General features: G+C 32.7%; 1 protein-coding gene and 1 pseudogene across 1 annotated transcript in view; one reads left to right on the forward strand and one right to left on the reverse strand.

Annotated features, from left to right (window-relative positions):
• Nucleotides 1-2,156: 2,156 nt before the first annotated feature.
• Nucleotides 2,157-5,597, forward strand: LOC143082250 (uncharacterized; annotated as a pseudogene).
• A 9,454-nt stretch (nucleotides 5,598-15,051) lies between these two features.
• Nucleotides 15,052-21,816, reverse strand: part of LOC143042511 (uncharacterized) — a 35,570-nt gene continuing 28,805 nt past the window's right edge. Inside the window, exons 11-13 of the mRNA XM_076214894.1 lie at nucleotides 21,298-21,516; nucleotides 16,721-17,318; nucleotides 15,052-15,437 (exon numbers count right to left, since the gene is read on the reverse strand). Of these exons, the coding sequence (XP_076071009.1) occupies nucleotides 15,202-15,437; nucleotides 16,721-17,318; nucleotides 21,298-21,516 (1,053 nt within the window). The 3' untranslated portion in view covers nucleotides 15,052-15,201. The remainder of the gene's footprint in view (nucleotides 15,438-16,720; nucleotides 17,319-21,297; nucleotides 21,517-21,816) is intronic.

Below are 21,816 nucleotides of genomic sequence, written 5' to 3' on the forward strand. Positions count from 1 at the left end.
TCACAAGTTTTAACTATACTGATACATAATGTATAAGATCTAAAAATAGATCAGCAATAATACAGGTAAGTTTTGGTCGATTGATTTTAATTCAATATATGTGACTGTGTATATTAACAATAAAAATGAGTGAAAAACAAAACTGTTTGTATTTCTTATTGATGCCGTTTGGATGATGTACATTAAGTTCCTGTATCCAAAAGCTTTCCCGGACCTGTCGCTGGGCATCACTCCAGTGAATATTCTGTTCAATTACTAGAATTTTCATGCGGTTAAAGTCATCAGGTTTGTGACACGACTGTCTGAAGTGCTGAGAAACTGGGAGAAGTGGCTTCTTAGAGATATCACTCCTATGGCCATTGAGGCGTTTGTGGAAAGGCTGCTTTGACTCACCAACATATTGGAGGCCACAAACCGAACATTCTAGTATGTAAATAACATTCATACTTGTGCAGGTAACATTGCAAAATATCTTATAGTTATTTTTGGTTGCCTTACTGTGAAATGTTGATGAATGCTGCATCTGTAGGCAGCATTTGCAGCGTTTTTCTTCACACGAACGACATTCTCCAGAAGTACTTCTATTATCAGACACTTCAGCCCGCACCAGCAGGTTCCGCAGACTATTAGGTTGCCTAAAAGCTATCATTGGAGGCTCGGGGAAAATCTTGGATAGTTTAGAATTCTTTTCAACTGATTTCCAATGTTCACGAATGACACCAAAGCTGTTTTTGAGAGATGGGTGGTAAGTAAGAACACATGGAGTCCTTTTATTTTTCTTTTTAACTTTGTATTCCAATAGTTCACTCCTAGGAATTGACTCCACTTTCTGAAAGCTTTTTTTGATATTTCTGTGTTTGTAGCCCCTTTTCTTCAAGCGAGTTTCAAGTTGACGTAGTTGTCTGTTAGTTGTTTCTGTGTTGGAACATATTCGCTTGACTCTAAGTGCCTGACTGTATGGGATGCTCTTGGTTAGATGAGCCGGATTGCAACTTTTAGGGGACAAATATTGATTAGTGTCAGTAGGTTTAGAATATAAATCTGTAGATATAATGCCCTCTGTGAGCGAACTTGAAGTATCGAGGAAGGCGATTTTGGATTTAGACTTCTCATGAGTAAATTTGATACTTGGATGTATGTTGTTGGCATGAGTAATAAAAGTATCTAAATCCTCGTCGCTTTTATTCCATTTCATATCCACATCATCTATAAATCTAAACCAGGAAAGCGGTTTTTCGATGGAAGTTTCAAGGAGTTGTTTCTCACTTGCCCATAAATATGTTGGCATATGACGGAGCCATTTTGGTGCCCATGGCAGTTCCATTTACTTGCAAATAATGATCTCTATCAAAAGTGAAGCTGTTTTTCTTCAGTACCAGCGTGAGCATTTTGACCAGGCATTCAGCAGGTGGATATTTCACTGGTCTAGAATTCCAAACTTCTTTACATGCATTGATGCCATCTGCATGTGGAATATTAGTGTAGAGGGAGGTGACATCCATGGAAACAAGAGTCGTGTCGGAGGGGAGTGGATTTAAGGTCTGCATTTTTCTGAGATAATCGGTTGTATCTTTGATGTGAGATGGTAAGTCCTCAACATGTTGACGAAGATGGAAGTCAACACATTCCGATTTTTTCCGTCGGATGACCGTTCGCTGAAACTATAGGTCTTCCTGGGTTATTGGCCTTATGAATTTTAGGTAAAAGATAAAATCTGCCCGGTTTTGGATTTTCTGGTTTCAGATATTCAAGAGTTTTGTCATCGATTAAACCATCGTCATCCATTTCTACCAAACTATCAGTAATTTCTCTGCTAAAAGATGTTGTAGGATCAGAGTCTAGTTTTTGGTAGAACCTTGCATCGCCAAGTTGTCGTTCATCCTCTTGAATATAGGCAGATTTATCAATGACAACCACTGCACTGCCTTTGTCTGCAGGTTTAATGACGATATTGTTGTTAGATCGTAAGTGTTTCAGTGCAGTCCGTTCTTCATTGGTAAGATTGTCAAAAGGTTTATTGTTATTTTTAGTATTTCTAATAATGTCCGACTTAAAGTTATCAAAAAATTGATTCCAGGGTAGCATTTTTGCTCGGTTTAGGGATCCAAGAACTCTTTTTAAAAAAATTTTAGTTGTTCTCGTCTTCAAAAATTTTCTTCCGTTTTTTAGCGGAATTCCGCTTTCCGCTCGACTTCTTTCCGATTTCTTGCTTTGAATTCCGTTTTTTTTATTTATCACGGCAAAACCGGATATTTTTCCGCTCTTCTCCGAATCCGATAAAAATTATATAAAAAAACTTCCAAAAGCGGAAATAAGCTCATTTTTGATTGGCCATAGCTATGTTTTAATAAAAGGACGAACGTGATTGGTCGAGATTTCAAAGTCAAGATGAAAGATGGTTTCCCGTGTTGTACTTCAGAGGGACTCATACAATTTGGAAGTTGACAAAGGTGTCAAAAACTGTTGGAAATGGGATTGGGTTGAACGTTCGGTTTATGGCAACCCAGTAGGCCAGTTTATTAGGAAAATTAACTCAAGAGGAATTGCCAGATGTGAGTTATGTCAAAAAGACATCAATTACGCTAGAAGAGGCTGGAAAAGTTTGGAGCAACACTGAACCAAAAAACTTCACCTGGACAATTTGAAAATGAGAAAAACAAACCACAGCCTGTCTGGTACGTTGAAATTTCTTTATTTATTTGTCTAAATGTTGTGTATCTATCTTTTAAGCAATGAGGTATGTTCTTTTAGGATAAGGAGAACTGTCCTACTCTCTTTGCTTTTCTTTCTTTGACCAAACTTTAAGGCCTAGGAAATTGGGGATAGGGGGGGGGGTATAAATTCTTAATTTCTAGGGGCTACTATGCCCAAATTTTTTGTAGGTCTGGACTTAGTTTTTTTCTGCAAATATTTCTTCAAATGATGTATAAGTCAAAGGGATGAACACCAACACACAGGTTGGGAACAATCCCTAAAGAGGGATATCCCTTAAATGTCCCAACCTGACAAAAGCAATAATTACCACTTAATCTACAATATAAAAACATTTTAATGCTGTAGTCAGACATTTTTTCAAAATGCATCTAAAGTCTCTTTTAACTAGATTGACTTGTTGTTGTAATACTTAACTTGTTTTATTTTTAGGTGCATTTGGAGCAAAATTAGATACTCACCAAGGTATATATGGATTACATCCAATGTTCAAGTCATCTGCAGAACTAAAACAACCTGCACCAGCTTCACTTACATCATTTCAGGATAGGGTAACAAATATGGAATCTATGGTAGTGGCATTTACTTCCGAAAACTCTCTATCTTTTTCCCTTGTGCCAAAAATGCTTGAATTGGCAAAAACTTTATCTGATGATAAAAAGGCTTTGGACTCCATCACTATGAACAGAACCACTGCTTGATATAAGACCCGTTTTGGCGTTGAAAAACTTTTGAAGAAGATCTTATAAGATGTTTGAAGACAAGTTGCTTTTCCTTGAATATGGATAAAAGCACAAGTTCTAACTATCAAAAGGTGCTAACTATACTTGCTAGTTACTTCTGTAAAATCTCAAACAAAGTAGTGGTCAGGCATTTATCTTCCCTGACATGTGTTACTGTAAACAGTGAAGCTCTGTATACAAAAGTTGTGGATGTATTTGAAAAAAAATGACATACCATGGAAAAACTTGGTCATCAATCTTAATGGATTCATGCAACGTCATGCGTGGTTCGAAATCTGGACTTGAGACCAGTATTAGAAGTCAGAAGGCTCCACACCTATTGGATGTTGATGGCGATACTTGTCATCATGTTCATAACTCAGCCAAAGCATTCTGCAAGCCATTTGATGGATTTATAGAACAGCTATACAATGACTTGTTTAATGATTTCAAGTGGTCTCCAGATTTAAGAGAGTTTTTTCAAGAAATTTGTGCAATGCTCAACATTAAGTTTACCATGCCTCAAAGATATGTAGGTCACAGATGGCTTTCAGTTTACGATGTCACAGTAGATACTCTTAGACTTTTTGATGGATACACTGTGTTTTATGTGCCATGGATAGATGAAAAGATTCGTCACAAATACCTGATATCTGTTGTGGAAGTGTACCACAGGTTAGGTGTATCAGAGTCATCCAGAGCCAGGATTTTAGAAATAAGAAAGGTGGGTTTTTGATTTTATTTTTATTTAAATATTTTCAAGTTATTGTTATTTTTGTTAATTAATATTTGTAATTATTATCAAAAATGCCATTCACAAATTACCTGTATTCTTTATAGAAATTAAAGTACTTAATGTTTATTATATTGTTCATTTTATCAATGGGCTGTTATATAAATTATATAATAGCCCATTGATAAAATGGACTTCACATTAATTATTTATTGAATGACAAGCAGACAGAATTCTATAATACTATTGTTGACATATTGTAATTGAATACAGGAATACTTATATTTCTTTCTTTTGTTTGTTATAATGTTTCAAGTGTTTTGATTTAATTATTTTTTGTTTGTTTTTAGTTTTGTTTTATTTTTACAGTGGATAATGTGGAGTCAATGTCCATTAAAGTAATGAAAGCAACACCAAACAACTTCTAGTATTAAGTAAGCAAATAAAGGTTTCAGTACAGCATCCAGTTCATGATAATTTTCAATAAATGTGTGGAAGGGTATTTATTTCTTAATTAAAAGTCCAAGTATTGGGTTCATTCTTAAACTGATTCTTTATCATGTTTGTAAATTATTGAATTTTTTTTTGACCCACTTAGATGCTTAGAATTTTAAATGGAGAAGAAAAAAAATAAACAATGTAAATTTTGTACATTTTTCATTTCTTAAAAAGAAAACAATCTGAAAATTCAACTGACTGACAACACAAAAAATCACATGCATAACAACACATATTGGGAATAACAAAGAGTCAATATATGTAAGCTCAATTTAACTATTGCCATTGGCTTGTTATTAATACTAAGACATATATTAATTAAAACTATCATTTACAGTGTCTTCTGAAGAAAAATCTGACAAAAGATGGTCTTGAAAGAAAGAAGAGAATTGTTGGAAAAGTATTTTACGAGAGAAGTTTTGCAAAAATGATAATGGGCCTGTATTCCTCAGTATTGCCTCTTTTGAAGCAGTTTGTCTTAACCTTTGAAATGAAAGAGCCAATGATTCATGAGCTGCATGAGCAATTAGTAAGTGCAAATGCAAAAAACAATGTCCCATATATACAGCAAAAAAAACACCAAAAAATATGAAGCTCAGCATGGTCTTCAACATTGACATACTTTTAAATTAATAATTTTACTTTTACAGATTTCTGACTTGGATGGAAAGTTGTCTCATTCACACTCATACCACACATATCACAAAATACCACATCTTCGATATTCCTGACTATATATAACTATTTGTTGTTAATATATTTCTTGATGAACACAAATTTCCCAGTGTAGCATACAGAGACAAATTTGTTATATTTTAATATGATAATAATTCTTTACAGGTCAAGTTATTTAGAGAGTTTCTTGCTTGTTATGTGAAACCTTAAATTTTGAAGTCAGCAACAACATCAGCAAAATTAAAGAGATTAGACATTTCAACAACAGCAAACTTCTTGGAAGCAGATAAAATGTTCATTGGGGTAAAATCATCACAAGTAATACAGAAGAATCAAAAAGATGTGGCAGTAAAAACATTTTTGCATAATGTAAGTTTTTTTAGAAACTATATATAATGTAAGTTTTTTTTTAAAACTTTATATGAAATAGAAAGGATATAGGGTATTCATCAAAAAGACAACATCACAATAAAATAAAGCATTGCAAAAATGCCGTCACAAAGGGGTCCCTTTTGTGGCCTTTAACAGTGAGCAAGAGCCCATACCACACAACAAGCACTAAATATACCCTAGATAAATCTCAATCATTAAATTAAAGTCACCAGAAGTCTCAGAACAAAGTATCCAATGACAAAAACTAATAACAAATAACAATGAGTTGACAAGTGTAAATTTCAAACATATCAAGCTACAAGAACATTTCAAATTTGATAATGATCTCAGTTTGTCAAAGAAAAACATACAAAAAATTTAATCGACTAACATGATTGTCCATTAACATATACATCAAGAAATCATAATTTTGCATTTTTTAAATTAAATCACATGTGTATATGGAAATATTAGGTTATAGAAGGAATTATATACAAAATAACAAGTGCAGTAATGTAAGTTTTGGTTGTTCAATTTATTTGAGCAATTGTTATATTTTTTTTATACAATATTTTTCAGGTTCAAGATGCCTATAAAAATTGTGGACTCACCCTTCAGAATAAGCTTCCAATTACAAATGTTTTCTTGAAAGCAGTTTCAGCTATTCACCCAGATGCAAAAAGCCATACCTGTACATTGATTTACTTACAAAAATTGCCAAGTCTTGCGACAAATGTGCTTGAAGAAGATGAAATAGAAAACTATGATTTGGAAATAAGAAAATTTCAGACAGATGAATCAATTGTGGAGTTTGAAGATGCTGAAAGAATTGATGTATGGTGGGGCAAAGATGGTATTGTAAAGAAGTATCCACTTCTTTCAAAAATGGCTCAATCACTGCTTAGTTGTTTTCATGGACCACAAGTAGAATCTAGTTTCAACATAATGAATGACATTATAGATTATAAATCTGGAAGTATTAACATTTCAACATACAATGCTATTCAGAATATAAAATACAGTTTGAAAGCAACTGAGAAAACAGCTGTAGAGTACTACAAGAAAAAAGATGTATTACATGAAAAGATAGATCCTCACCTGTGTAAAAATATGAAAACTGCTTGTAAGCAGTACAAGGAAGAACTGCTCAAAAAGAAATTAATCAATGAGGGAAAAAAAAGCAAACTTACAAATCAAATCGCAGGAAAAAACCGTTTCCAAGAGAAAAGCAAAAGAATTAATTGAAAAAGCAGCCAAAAGAGCAAGATTAGGACACATTACCTCAGCTTCTCAAAAGACAAAAGGACACTAGTGACAATGAAATCAATGAATTATGGAAATGAAATTGCCATTATATATTATTTATACACCATAAATGTTTACCCTTATTAAATATTAATTATTTCCTTTTCCTATTTATTATCAGAAGTTGTCAGCAATTGAGAAAGTATGTTTTTTCTCTTCTTAAAATCTAAAAATGATAGAAGTTATATCATATTGAACATTTTTTTGAAAAATGGGGAAACATCTTATATAAAACCAATGTTTTTTAAAACTAAATTTAAGTGCCAGGAATAGCCCAGATTGCATAATTTTGCACCATTTATCCCAAAATTTTCTGGGGGCCTTGAGCAGACCCCCGGCAGTGAAGGCCACCGAGCTGCGCGAGGTGGTTTGGGTCGCTTCGCGACACAGTCTGTCACAATATAATTATATTTCAGCTTTTTTTTTCTTACATCAAAATAAGGTCTGCTATCCGAGCTTATTATGTTATCCTCCTTCGACGCGAAATATTCCTTAATACGTAGACTTCTAGCAAAATTGTCAGGTCTTCCGACAGTTTGATGTCATTGACAGGAGCAGGTAGAGGACAGAAATTAAGGCCTCTAGAGAGAAGAGATGATTCCGATTCCGTTTAATGGTGTCGAGAAAGATTGACCACGATGTTGGAGGGTGAATCAGTCTTTTGAGGTCTACGTTTAAAGCGTCTTATTCGTTTAGTCTTTCTCTTTGATGGTAAGGAAGGGTGGATATATTCCATGTCATCCCTGCGGAATTTACGTTTTTGTCTTTCACTTAATTTGTTGGATTGTATAGTAGTTATGTCCTTAAGGCGAGTGTTGATAGCATCACAATTGTCAGATGTTAGATCTCTTTTGCAGCTATTCAAAAGGGTGTTTTATTTATATATAATATATATATATATATATATACGGGTAATACTTCATATGTTTAAATCATTATATACATTCATATAAACAAAATGCGTGTTTTGCAATTCTAAGTGTCGATTCTACAGTTTGTTGTATTGGTTTGAGAGTTCAATAGTGACCCAGGGATCTCCATGGCCTGTTTAACTATGGCGCCCCGCCATCGTTCAAATGTCTTGCGCCATCGTCAAATGACTCGCCCCATCGTTAAATTGTCTTCCGCCATCGTTCAAAACTTCATCGTTTTTTGTAGCCAGACGCCATTTTTTTTATCAATTATAATCAAATGCATGTAATTGCATAACCCTTAGACTTTTTATGTTATAATCCAATATAGTTCTAACGCCTGATGGATATCCGGATTAAGATCGCTAATCACTTGTACCTGAGCTTGTACAGGTAGATCAACAAACCAGACAGAATACTATCTGAGAATAGACGATCCATTTGTCGAATTAACCAACTAAGTTTCAGCAAATGATTATGATAATTTAGATTAAATAAATAAATTAATAATCCAGTTACAAAGAAAACAGTTTGAAGTCGAACATGTGCTTTATTTTGACTTACGCAATCAGCATCCCCCTGTTTTAAGAAGTACAAAATAGGACGCAAAACAGTAAATATTATTTCATCGCAAATAACTCGAGTACTGCTGTAACGATAATTTAGAATTACTTTAAAAGTTTAAAAGTAAAAACTTAAATATTTCCTGTAAAGAAATATCGTATCGTAATTCCGAATTCATTTCGTATATTACAATCAAATTGATACATCCGCGTTTCCGTTTTCTATTCAGACTCGAACGATGCATGTTGCACAGCATCAATTTACCAGATAAAGTCATTAAAAACCTTTTCATTTGTCAACGTTTGCTTTACAAATCTCTTTAACCTTTTACATAACCCGTACGAATCGTTTTGTTGTTGCTGCAAATCAGCCATACGGGTAATGGGTTCTGAATTTGACAGGTGTCCATAAAAAATAAGCTCCACATCATGATTTTTAACCCCATAGCAATTACCAAAAATACAAGAAATCTACATGGGGACCTTCATGACAGCTTTTGGTAATTCTCGACTAAGGGGGGACCATGACGACTTTGCATTTGAATGGTTAAAAATGGCAATAAATGAAAATATTGATACTTCTAATTCTATAATGAAAATTCAAATAAATATAATTTAAATAAGCAATGAATTAGCATGTTCACCATTCCTTGTATGGAGGGATGAAATACTTCCGATCGCGCTACACTGTACAGCGTAGACACTGTTTGTAATGGTGAAAGTTCCTTCATCGTTCAAATTTCCTTCATGGAGATCCCTGGACAATAAGATGCAATGACTTCACTTTTTATTTTTTTGGGAGAAATAATTGAAATCGAAGAAACAATCTGTTGTTCTCTTAGTGAACTTCTCATCTTGTAGAGAACATAAATGTGAGATTAAATTTTTGTATACCGATTACATTAGAACGAACGCTGTAAAAAGTTCCTTTACAGAAATGAAACATTTGATCGGTTTTTTTTTTATTTTTATTTTAACTAATGTGCAGACAAAGCAGAACTTTCACGAACACACGCATACAAAAACCAATACACAGCCATTTATACTTGCTTAGAACTCTTTTGGTATCGCGTGGAAATTTGTTTCATTTGAAATTTTATCGCATATCCTTATATAAAAAGCAAATGTATGTGTTCATAGGACAGACTGCACCTCTGCTAACTATCATATTTTCATTTTATTGAACCCTGCACGAAAACACTAAGTTTGGATGATATTGTAAAAACTCATCAACATGCAGTACAAAATTAATTATTTGATTTATCAGAAGTAAGTTTCGTCTACAAAAGACTCATCAATGTTTTCTCTATTTAAAATAGTTGGTAAGCCTCAATAATCAAATGCGAAGTAAACTAACATAAACCAAGCCTTTAGGCTGGACGGACTCACGTATGTACTTATCACGAAGATCAGAAAACAAATGTTCACAAATAAAAACTGCCAAAGGACAAAACGATAAATGAAATACGTATTAAATGCATGTATCAAAAATAGTCTATAATTATTGGTCTTTATTATGTCAAAAGTAGTCAAAACATAATTCAGATGTCTTACATGTACTGTAACATAAGTCGAGCAGTATTTTTTATTAATTCAACTCTGACGATTTACCAAATTCTAGATTTTTACATCAAGACAAAACGGTCAAAAAAGGAGAAGAATGCCACTGTTCCCTTTGAATTACACTTGCTGTGAAGAATAATGTTACCGAAATATATATATATGTTTATATTTTGTTAACGCATTCATAACCAATATCAACGAAATCTAGGACAAGAACAACTACGCGGTCTCGTTTTTCTGGGTTTTGTTTTCTTCATTAGAGCTGCATCGCATAGAAATCGAATGAAAACATCTGTTTATATATTTCGAGTTAAAAAATCAACACGAAGAGTCTGTAACTGTTTTAAAATTTAGATGTCATACGAAGCCGTCAAAACAGATATCTTTTATTTCGTATTTGCATGTTTTAAAATCAATCAAACTCATGTATACGTGCAATGGCATAATGTCGACATCTATCCGACTCAGGTCACTTGTAAATACGACATCCAATCCGAAGTACGTTTAGGAAATTTAATTCAATGACTTTTTAGTTTACTTCTTCGTTGTAAGATTGATACTTTATGACGAATAAGCCAACAATAACACGTCTAACAATCCAGTTTGTCTCGTTTGTAATTATACCACATCTTAATATATATTACTGTTTATTTACAACATAAACAATATAAAACTGATATAAATAAACAATGAGAGATGAACATTGAAGACAAGCTGGTTTCTATAGCTAGCTATATTAATTTAAATGAATTATAATAACTTTTAATATAAATTTTATTCCAAACAAGGATTATATCTGTAAACAAAAAAACATAATAATATCTACAATAATGTAGGTTGATGATAAAACCAAAAATTACAATAAGTATAAAAAAGACATATTTAAACAGGTAAACATGTTTAATATACGGTAGACAAAAATAGTCTTGTATGACTATCCGTAATGATTAAAATGTCTTAACTCTCAATCTCTTCGAAAACTTTAGATTCATTTAAACTCATGGCAAATAATTACCACACTTCATGCGCTACTCTTTCGTTTTGTTCTAGTTCTTGCTACAATTTTTCAGACTGTATGTACAGCAAATCACCTGTTTTTATCGGGTTGGAAAAGAGTCGTAAAGGTTCATAAAGGTGGACAATTGTTGTAGTAAACTGAATAAGTTAAGGCTATCTTGATTTCTTTTAATTGCAATGATGTATGTATTGTAAACATTATATAAAACATGTGTTAAAATGCACAATTGTTTCAGTTATAAAAGATATATGATCAACTACGTCATCAGTGATGTATTTCTGATGTCATAAATGTGATAAATTTTTGGCATAATTTGGTGAAATTTATTGACATATGAAATCATGAATTAAGGTTAAAAAAAAGATGATAAATTCTTAAAAAAAATAACTAAAATGAAATTTTAGACTGATAGATTAATAATAATATATGAAGCAGATATACATTTTTTTTTCTTATTAATTTTTATGGAATAATAATTGAAAAAAAGTTAAGGTTATCATGCAGAACTTTATAGAAACCCTTTCTTAAAACTGGTAAGGAAAGCACACAATAATGTTTTGCTTCACTGAACTCCTTATAATCTTTTGGATTAAAATAAACCATGGTGCAAAAGTTGCTTTCTCTTTGCATTTCAGCCTTTAATTTGGATACATAAAACGTCCATGTTTTTTTCTCAGAAAAATTTTCAAATACAAACTTTAGTACTATTACACTTTTTTTTATATAAATTCAATGTAAACAGACAATTTCATGACGACAGAGAACAGAAGGCACAGTGCGTGTTGATTTAATAACAGACACATGTATATTCTATAAAATAGCTACCAACTGTAAACCTGTTTTATATGTATTAACATATATCTGTCGTTTCAAAAAAATGCACCTAATATCATACCATATATATTCCATTGAATCATAAGACTACAATAAATATACTAACAATAATATCATAACATTGTAATACATACTTATAAGATATTGACTACAAATAAAGCTGTGAATTAAAAACAATATATAACACTGGTATTAAACTGATAACCGTAACTGGAATTACGACGATCCCAATATGGCGACGTCAGAAATAGGTAAAATCTTTTTCAGTCATTTTCTCAAATGTAGCATGTTGTTGTCAAAAGTTACTCAGCTGCAAGGGTTTTCTATACATTACATCATTGAATTCATTTGAATCGTAACGGTGCAGTATTATTGTCTAACCGCATAGAACATTGCCGTCGAAAAAATCGGGATGATAATCGTAACTCTATGGAATTTTTATTGTTTGATAATCGTAATTTCTTTATCGGAGTAACTGAAAATAATTAATGTGTCTTCCAGCTTTTCAATGGTATTTTGTATGTAAAAACGACAATGTCCAGTTAAACGATGATAATAACACAAAATAAAAATAAATGAAGCAATTTACAGGTTAATATCTAGGACAAATTTACTTGTGTACATATATATATTTGTATCTCGATTTATAACTGACAACAATATGCTTAACTTTTTAATATATACATGTACCTGTTAAAGATATGAAAAATGAAACAGCTGTCGAGTCAGTTATTGTGATAAGAAAAAAAATATTCTTTTTTAAAGTTTCAATGTTGTGTGCGCGTTTATTGGTGGGTTTTTTTTTAGAAAAAAAGGGGGGATAAGAAATATCCCAGATCCCAAAAGTGCATTCCTTTCAATTCATTGCTCCAAATGAAAGTCCCGTATACCACATTTTAATATGGCATATGTTTTGCCTCAAATATCGCATATATCTAATCTACCTAATAATCAATAATCAAAGTACTGAAGTACTGAACATCGGATGACCGCAAGTTCTTGTGGATTGTTCGACAAGCACCTGTCTCAGAAAAAAATCACATCTCTATACCTGAAAGTGAGGTTAATAGATATAGGAAGATGATGTGTGAGTACCAATTAGACAACTTTCCATCCAAATAACAATTTATAAAAGTAAACCATTATAGGTCAATATACGGCCTTCAATACGAGCCTTGGCTCACACCGAACAACAAGCTATAAAGGGCCCCAAAATTACTAGTGTAAAACCATTCAAACGGGAAAACCAACGGTCTAGTATATATAAAAAACGAGAAATACGTATAAAGAACATAAACAAAATACAGATACATTTTTTTGTGGGACAAGTTTGTGCGCGGATGATAAATTACTGACAGGGAATTCAATCCCACCGTAATGACTATTATGTTGTAGTGATACAAATCAGTATACTCTGGTTAATTATTATATATTATATAAATACTTGTTTATTACAGTTCCGTGTATATATTTCATGCATTTGTATATCATTCTATTCTACTATATTAATAATCAGTGCAAGTGCATGGTGGACACGTCACTCTTCTGTTAATAATTCGATTTTTCTAATCGAATGGATTTGAGTAGTCATTCGTATTTCCCTCAAAAAATGTTAATCATCCATGCAGAGTTATCGTTCCTTAAGATTGCAAACGTTCTTCAGATATTCTTTCGCATGCCTGTGCATAGATATTAATGATTTTTTATTTATATGTATATACAAATAATTAAACATTCCAATATTATTAATTTATCTTCTTTAAAAAGTATTTGATGAGTATTCATTGAAGAAATGAATTTATAACACGCGATAAGGAATGTTAGCTTGCACTTGATGATGTCTACGTATTAATCATGTTTATAGATCGGTTAAAACCCAAAACGAAAGTTACGAAATGGAAATCTAGGCGATAGCAGTACACCAGATAGCCCTAACGATCATCCGCTGTGGAAAGGTCAAATTAACCTCCCCATTCCCAATATTCCCTTTAACGTACCACGGGGGTGGGTGTGGTTTACAATCTATATAAATATACAAGTTATAACATGGATCAGATTTATGGTTTTTGGCAAAATATGAAAGGGGATGTTGTTTTTTTTTTTTAAATTCCAGCACCATGCCAAAAGTGACACCACCCCTCCGCCGTGCCCTATACAAGCCTCACTTATCAAAATATAAGATCCGCTGTCAATTTTGAGTTCCCTTTTGTTTATATTAAAGGCTGGGTCCACAAATTTTGAAAAAGGGAAATGGGGGAGGTGCTATTAACTGAAAGTTTATACTAATATTCTGCGCGAAATGAACAAAACTTTCCATTAGTAACTTAGCTGCATTATCAGATTTAACAGATGATACTTTTGTTTTGGTGGATATGAGTGTTCATATTGCCCTTTTCCTAATAGTTCAATATAAATACATATAGTTTAATTTTGGATTGAAATGTATCCCGGTTAAAATCGCTGTTCATATTTTATGTATTTACTATTTTTTATTCAACAGTCTTAATCACAAATATAATGTGGGTTGACACATGCGATTCGCCGGATAATTACTGCCATATCTCATAATTTCCTTTAAAGTTGCGTCTTCTCTCGTCACGTTCCCATATTTTGTGACATTCCTAGTTTCTGAAGTTTTCTGTATATTTTAACATAGTTCTTGTTTCCCAGTATACAAATTTCCTGAAGTTTTTCCCCATTCCAATTTTATAATATACTAGTATGTAGCTGTTAACATTAGAACTATTAATCATATATGCACAAACAGAAATGTCATAAGATGTTGGCACATGTCCGGGATAAATTCATCACCATATTTGCATCATATGTTATTAGATAAACGTATTTAGTGTCAATGTCAATCAAACACTATCCAGTTACGATTTTCTTCTCATTTTGTAGTATCGTAATTACGATTATCTTTTTTCGGAATTACGAGTGTCATCCCGAATTTTTCAACGACAATTTTCAAAGCGCTTATATAATTACAGTGCAACGTTACGATTCAAATATGATGTAATGGTATAGAAAAACCTTGCAGCTGAGTAACTATTGACAAAAACATGCTACATTTGAGATAAATGACTGTAAATATTTTACCTATTTCTGTCGTCGCCTTATTGGGATCGTCGTAATTCCAATTACGAATATCAGTTTAACACCAGTGTATAAGAAGCTCATATCCCTACACTAGGTGAGTTATGATATAATAGCACAAGTTTTTTAATGTTAATTTGTATATGTCTGTCACTGCCAGGTTGTATTCAATTTATGTCAGGTTTGAATCAAACATATTTTACTCATATGTTATGATATATTCTGGATACGCCTGACTTCGTTCATATATGATAAAATTTCTACTATTGCTGAACCCTATCACACTGTCGTAACGTCTACCATGGATACAATTGTCGAAATTGCAGTCTTTGCATGGAGGAAAACTCATATCTTCATTTTCTCGTTGTAAAACACACATTTCACCCAAGGACACCCTTGCTAATATCATCTTCTTTTCTTTATCTTCGTCATTGCCTGAAAGAAATATAAATTGCATGAAAATGGAGTTATGAATTGATAAATTAAATTTAATTACCATACACGTATTTTTGTTGACTCGTGAGGTAAAATTCATTATCTATATGGTTAGGTGAGGCAAAATTTAAACTTTTTAGAAGGAAATTGATTCTTGATAGTGAAAATAGTACTCTTTTAAAGGTTCATTTCAATTGCCTTGTTTTTCATCAAGGCAAACTAAGTCCAGTTATCGCTAATATAAATATATAAGTACAACAGACTGCCTTTCTTTAGCTTATTTATATAATATGCATCTGTTGACAATACATCTGGTTTAATCAATCGGTGTTGGTGTTAATTGTTTATATAGATTTTTATCTGTTTGGGTTTTTATTTTGTGGTATTATTTTAAGTGTTACGTTTTTGTTGTAAATGGTCACCACTGTCCCTCTTAAGAATGTTTATTTGATAGTTAGTTGATTCATAAGTAATCATAGCACATCACTATATCTAAATATCACTATAAAAGACTAACTCTTTTGTTACGTATTTATGTGTTTTTCTCAGGAGCTTTTAATATCAAAATGAAAATCAAAATGAGTCGATTATAAATCAGAATAACATTAATTAAGTAACCTTTAGTACATTTCAACCAAATAAAAACATTTGTTTAATATGTTATTTTATTCATAATCTGCCGAAATTAAACAAGTTACTGTTTATTTTTCTGTAAAAGTTGGTAGTGTATTAAGTTCTTTGTTCTTGAGTTATATTTACAAAATTGTGAATGTTGTCATTGAATGAATTATAGATTGCTTTATCGGATTCGATACCTTCCCTGGTATGTAGCAGTTTTTTTTAAACTCTTATTATGCATGTACCACTCCGGCTGAAGTCGGGGTATAATATATTCGCCCTCCCCGTTGGCTAAAACAAACAAATCTATCAAACTTTTGTCGTTGAAATGTAGTTGCTTACATTAATATCATTTGGATTGTGATAGATAATTGTCCTAATTGCAAGTAACCACATCTCCTTATCAAATATTCACAAAACATCCATCACTGCTACTGCATGTACTGTCAATATTTATCAGAAAGAATGTTTCATTTTTAGAAAGGATTTACACCAAAATCAGACAATTTGATAAAGAGTTTGTTACATTCTCTCCTGTAATAACTACATGTTCTAATTGGATCAAGTGCATATAATAATTATCAAGTTTATGAGTTATTTTTGTTAGAAAAAAAAATCAAATTTCACTAGTCATTTAACAGCTTTTTATACAAAATATCACATACTTGAATTTGCATCTACTAAATGCAATTTGTCTGTAAAATACACTCCATATCCAAATTTTTCTTTCCGCATTGCAACCCCATTGACCAAGGCACTATCTACCTGTTCTTTATCTGATGAAAGGCAGAATAGATATACTTCGTTTATGTTGCTTGACAACTGCTTTAGTAGGCAGCTTTGCTGACGAGCCATTGTTTTAAGTGGACCACTAGAATCTGGTACTCGTTCTATGCTCGGAAAACAGCCTCTCATTGTCGATGCCTTATGGAAAAGTTTTGATCTTTTGAACCCGTAATCCTCCCATAAAGTCAAACTTTCGAGTCTCTCTATACGCTTTAATTCTTTTGAATTAGAATCATCACAACAATCTTCCCAAATAGCTTTTATATCCTTATACAGTTTGTTGTCTTTCGACAATTTTACCATCCGATGAGATGCCTGTTTTGCTATTTTCAGATTCTTCACTGTCGTGTCAAGTGAGTATGATGTCCAATTTTGAGGTAGCAAAATTTCCTTTTGGCACATTTCAATACAATCTTTAACCTTTTCTTCTTGGGGATCAAAACTTTCATCACGGAAAGCATGTGTCTGTTCTAAAGCCTAGAAACATAACAAGTTGAGCGTGACTTGTGTATCGTTGAAACAATTCTAACAGTAGTAATTATAAAAAGCTCAACCATAAAAATCAACGTGATATACTGTTTAAAGACTTTGGAACGATATTGTGGATTGATTATAAATAGACCGCGCCTATATACATTATGAAAGGTAATATAATAAGATCCCACTCCAACACTACTGGACGAAAAAACAACTGTCCATACCAGTAACAGTCGTTGCAAGGAGACATCAGATAATTCGTAACAAATTTGATGTGAATATTGAAGTGATAGTGCATAGTCATGAAATCCTATCTAGAAAAATTAAGTTATCATTTAAAACTTTATGTTGAAAGACAATTGCAAACAGATTAATGAAAATTTTCCCAACATATAAGTTATTTCTACTCGTGCTACATTTCAAAGCTGATACCCCATAATAAAAGGTTCTGTATATTTGTTTTTATTTTTAAATCATATCAAGACTTTCCGAGCATTTTTGATGATTTTTAAAGATGTTTCTTTCTGCTAAGGTGTCAAATGTACATGTATTGCACACAATACTAGACACTCTGAATAGTTCCTTTGATTTTTTGTTTGCGATGTAACCGTTTGAAGAAATAATTCAGTTGCGGACCAAGGTAATACAAATTATCACACCAAATCTACACTTTGGACATATCACAATAGTTATACGCATATATCACAACAGGTGTCTTATAGAACATATAATATCAGGTCCAGGCTACAAATTATCGCAACAGATGTACCTGTTAGCATACCCCACCAGTTCTACCCTAGAATATAAAGCAACAGATTCATTCTGAAACATGTCACAACAGTTTTACAATAGATTCTAATATGACGTGCTTCTTTCGCTTTGTGAACAAACCCATGCTCTAAATCCAATACAATTTGTTAGCATATGCGTATATTGACTACTTCAGAATAATGAATTTTATCAAATTATCATGCACTTAATATATTTCCTTAACTTTAAAACACTTTAAAACTCTTAAATGGTGCACATGATGTTACTAATTCATTTATTATGACTGTAATGCGTTGCATTCCGAAATTGACATATTTGACCTAGATACGACAACCGTTCATGCTGGCTGTTCAAACTCCTCCCTCTAAATAATCACAGTGCAAGCCGTTTGCTTCTTTACAAACAAAAGGGAGGTTCATAGAAGAGCCTACACAATCGCCTTTACACTAATTCTTATCGGACATAAAATTACCTTAATTGTCCTATTCAGATATCGTGTTATTGTAGCCCTCACTACCGCTCGGGCAAAAATAATCACGAATATAATGCCGACCCATTTTAAAACTACAATAAAGCATCGCTTGCATCAATTATTTCTTAATCATATCACAACAGGTTTATTCAAAATCATATCCGAACAGGTCTATCCAAGAACACATCACAACATGTATATCCTAGAAATAATCACAACTGGTATACGCCGAAATATACTTCAATTAGTCTATTCTAGGGCATATCACAACAGGTCTACCTTTGAACAGGTCAACACAAGCCTATCATAGAACACATTTCAACAGGTGTACCCTGGAACATATCACATCTGGTCTATCTTATAACATATCACGGCAGTTTTATCCTGGAACGTATCACAACAGATCTGTACTGGAATATATAACAACATGTGAACCCTACAACATATCACGATACACTGTTCTGACATATTATATGATATATCTGCTGTGATATGTTCAAGAGTATCCCTGTTTTAACATGTTCTGGACGAGATAAGTTTTGGTATGTTCTAGCGTAGAAATTGGGTGATATGTTCCAGAATGTACCTATTGTTATTTGATACAGTGTACACCTGGACGGGGGTAGAACTGTTGCAATATGTTCTTGGTTGAAACGGTTTTTATATTTTCTATGGTGGTGATATGTAATTAGTTACACAGTTTGTGATTTATTGTAGAAAAGACATATTGTGATATGTTATAGGGAAGACCTGTTGTAATATGTTTCAGGGAAGGAACATTTGTGTCATGTTTTATAATAGACATGGTTGTCCTGATTTGAGATTTTCAATGAAAGAACAGTTTTGATATGTTCCAGGGTAGACTTGTTGTGATCTGTTCTAGGAGAGAACTATTGAAATATGTTCCTATGTATACCTTTTTGATGTAATCTAGGACAAACCTGTTTTGATATGTTGTAGCGTAGACCTGGTATGATATGTTCTAGCAAAGACTTGTTTTGATATATTCTAGCATAGAACAGTTGTGATGCGTTTAAGGGTGGACCTGTGGTTATATGTTAAATGGTAGACCTGTTGTGATATGTTCTCGGAAAAAAACTATAGAAATAAGTTCCTATGTATACCTTTTTGATATAATCTAGGATAAACATGTTTTGATATGTTGTAGCGTAGACCTAGTATGATATATTCTAGCGTAGAACAGTTGAGATACGTTTAAAGGTAGACCTGTGGTAAATGTTAGTCCTGTTGTGATATGTTTTAGGGTAGAACTGTTAGCATATCCAAGGCACACCTTTTGTGATATATTCTAAGATTGATCTGTCATGACATACTTATATTTTACACCTGTAGTTATGTGTTCGAGGATATAGCTTCCAAGATAGAAATGTCGTGATAATTTCCAGGGTAGACCTGTCGTGATATATTCTAGGGTAAACATGTCGTGATATGTTTCAATTAAGGACAGTTGTGATTTGTTCAGGGTAAAAATGTCGTGATATTTCTAGGGGAGAAACTGTTCTTGGAGAATCTGTTTAGAGATACACTTGTTTTGACATGTACAAAAAGAGACATGTTTTGACATGTTCTACCGGTAGAACTGTGGTAACAGGTTCTAAAATTAACCTATATGTTCCAGATTAGACCTGTTATGATGTGTTGTAGGGTTGTTGTGATATGTTCTTGTGTAAAAAAGTTCGTAATATGTTGTACGGTAGACCTGTTTTAATATCTTCAAGTGCAGATATGTTATGAACATAAGAGCATATCACAACAGGTCTAATCTGGAACATATCACAAAATGGCTATCATAGAACATATCACGACAGTTTACCCTAGAATATACAGTTGTAATATCAATAGGTTAAGCTTAGAACATATAATGATAGTTCTATACAAGAAAATATCATGAAAGTTCTTCCCTTTTAAATTTTATTTTTTCTTTCTTTTTGTCAACCATATTTTTTAGAATCCAGATCATAAAGGGGAAATCCATTTAGTAACCACTATTCTTAATACAGATCAAGGGCTGTTTTAATTCAACAAAACAAATTGTCAGTTTTCTTTTACAACTTCTTTTGACAGTTCTACCCTATATCTGAGTATGTCAGCTCTACTCTTTAACTGATTCTGACACATCTCTCCTAGAACTGGTTATGGTTTAAAACGTTTCTATGTCAGATTTTTCAGACAGTTCTGAATTGAAACAAGGGCAATTTTTTTTTCTTTAAATTAATTTAGAAATCTCTGTAAATAAAATTTCAAATAACTTGTAAAGCAACATGAGATTTAAGATACAAAGTTATTAAGTTGAATTTCCAACGGTCGGTCGAATGTTACTACCATCTCAAGATCTCATGTCGCCTTCGTGTTCAAGTTCGAACGAATCATATTCACAATATGATACGACATCGTATAGCCATCGTTTGGCCTTGTTGTGGACTGCAGGTAAACATGGTAAAATCGTGTTGTCTTCTGGTATCAATGTTGGGACACTGTGTCACCTGCATTATATTGGTGAAAAGAAACTTAATGACAAATTCCGCTTTCCGACTTTTCATTTACATGATATATGTGTTGCAACAATAAAGCCTCGCCTGCTTAAAGTGTATTTATCACTAAGATCTGGTAATTGTTTCATCAGTATCCGAAGAGTAATTCAAACTTTCAATTGCAGATGATTGTGACTATCAAAACATGTTTAGCAGCTTATCCTTTTGTTTATTAAAATATTACCTTGGTGGTTCTAGTAGTACGCTTATTTCGTATCACTATAAAAACCTCCTTCAACGATGATTTCGGATTCTTCTTTGCAAATTCTCGAATTCCAACACGTTGATGTTTATATGAAGACAAAGCATCGAACGCATGGTCTACCCAGAAGGGAAAAGCAATCGACTTTCTACCGTGTGTATGTGCGAGCTTGAGACAGTCTTCGCTTATTTTTTCTAATGCCTGCAAAATTGATCTAAAATTATATAATTGAACTAAAACATGTTTTTCTACTCTTTAGTATAGATAAAGATGCATATTATAAAATATTCGTAGTTCATATCTAAAATAGGATTGCATGAACTGAAACACATTAGCATTGATAGTCAACATTAACTCGTCGATCTTAATTCTAACGCTTAGAATATAATTAAAGGAAAAACTATTATATTTAACCGGATATCCTCGATCCAGATTGAACAGATACTTAATTTGAAACAGTAGCAATCATTTTGGAGAAAGACTTCAGCCGATATATTTCAC

This window comes from Mytilus galloprovincialis, chromosome 1, assembly GCF_965363235.1.
Source record: "Mytilus galloprovincialis chromosome 1, xbMytGall1.hap1.1, whole genome shotgun sequence".
In the NCBI taxonomy this organism is placed as follows: domain Eukaryota; kingdom Metazoa; phylum Mollusca; class Bivalvia; order Mytilida; family Mytilidae; genus Mytilus; species Mytilus galloprovincialis.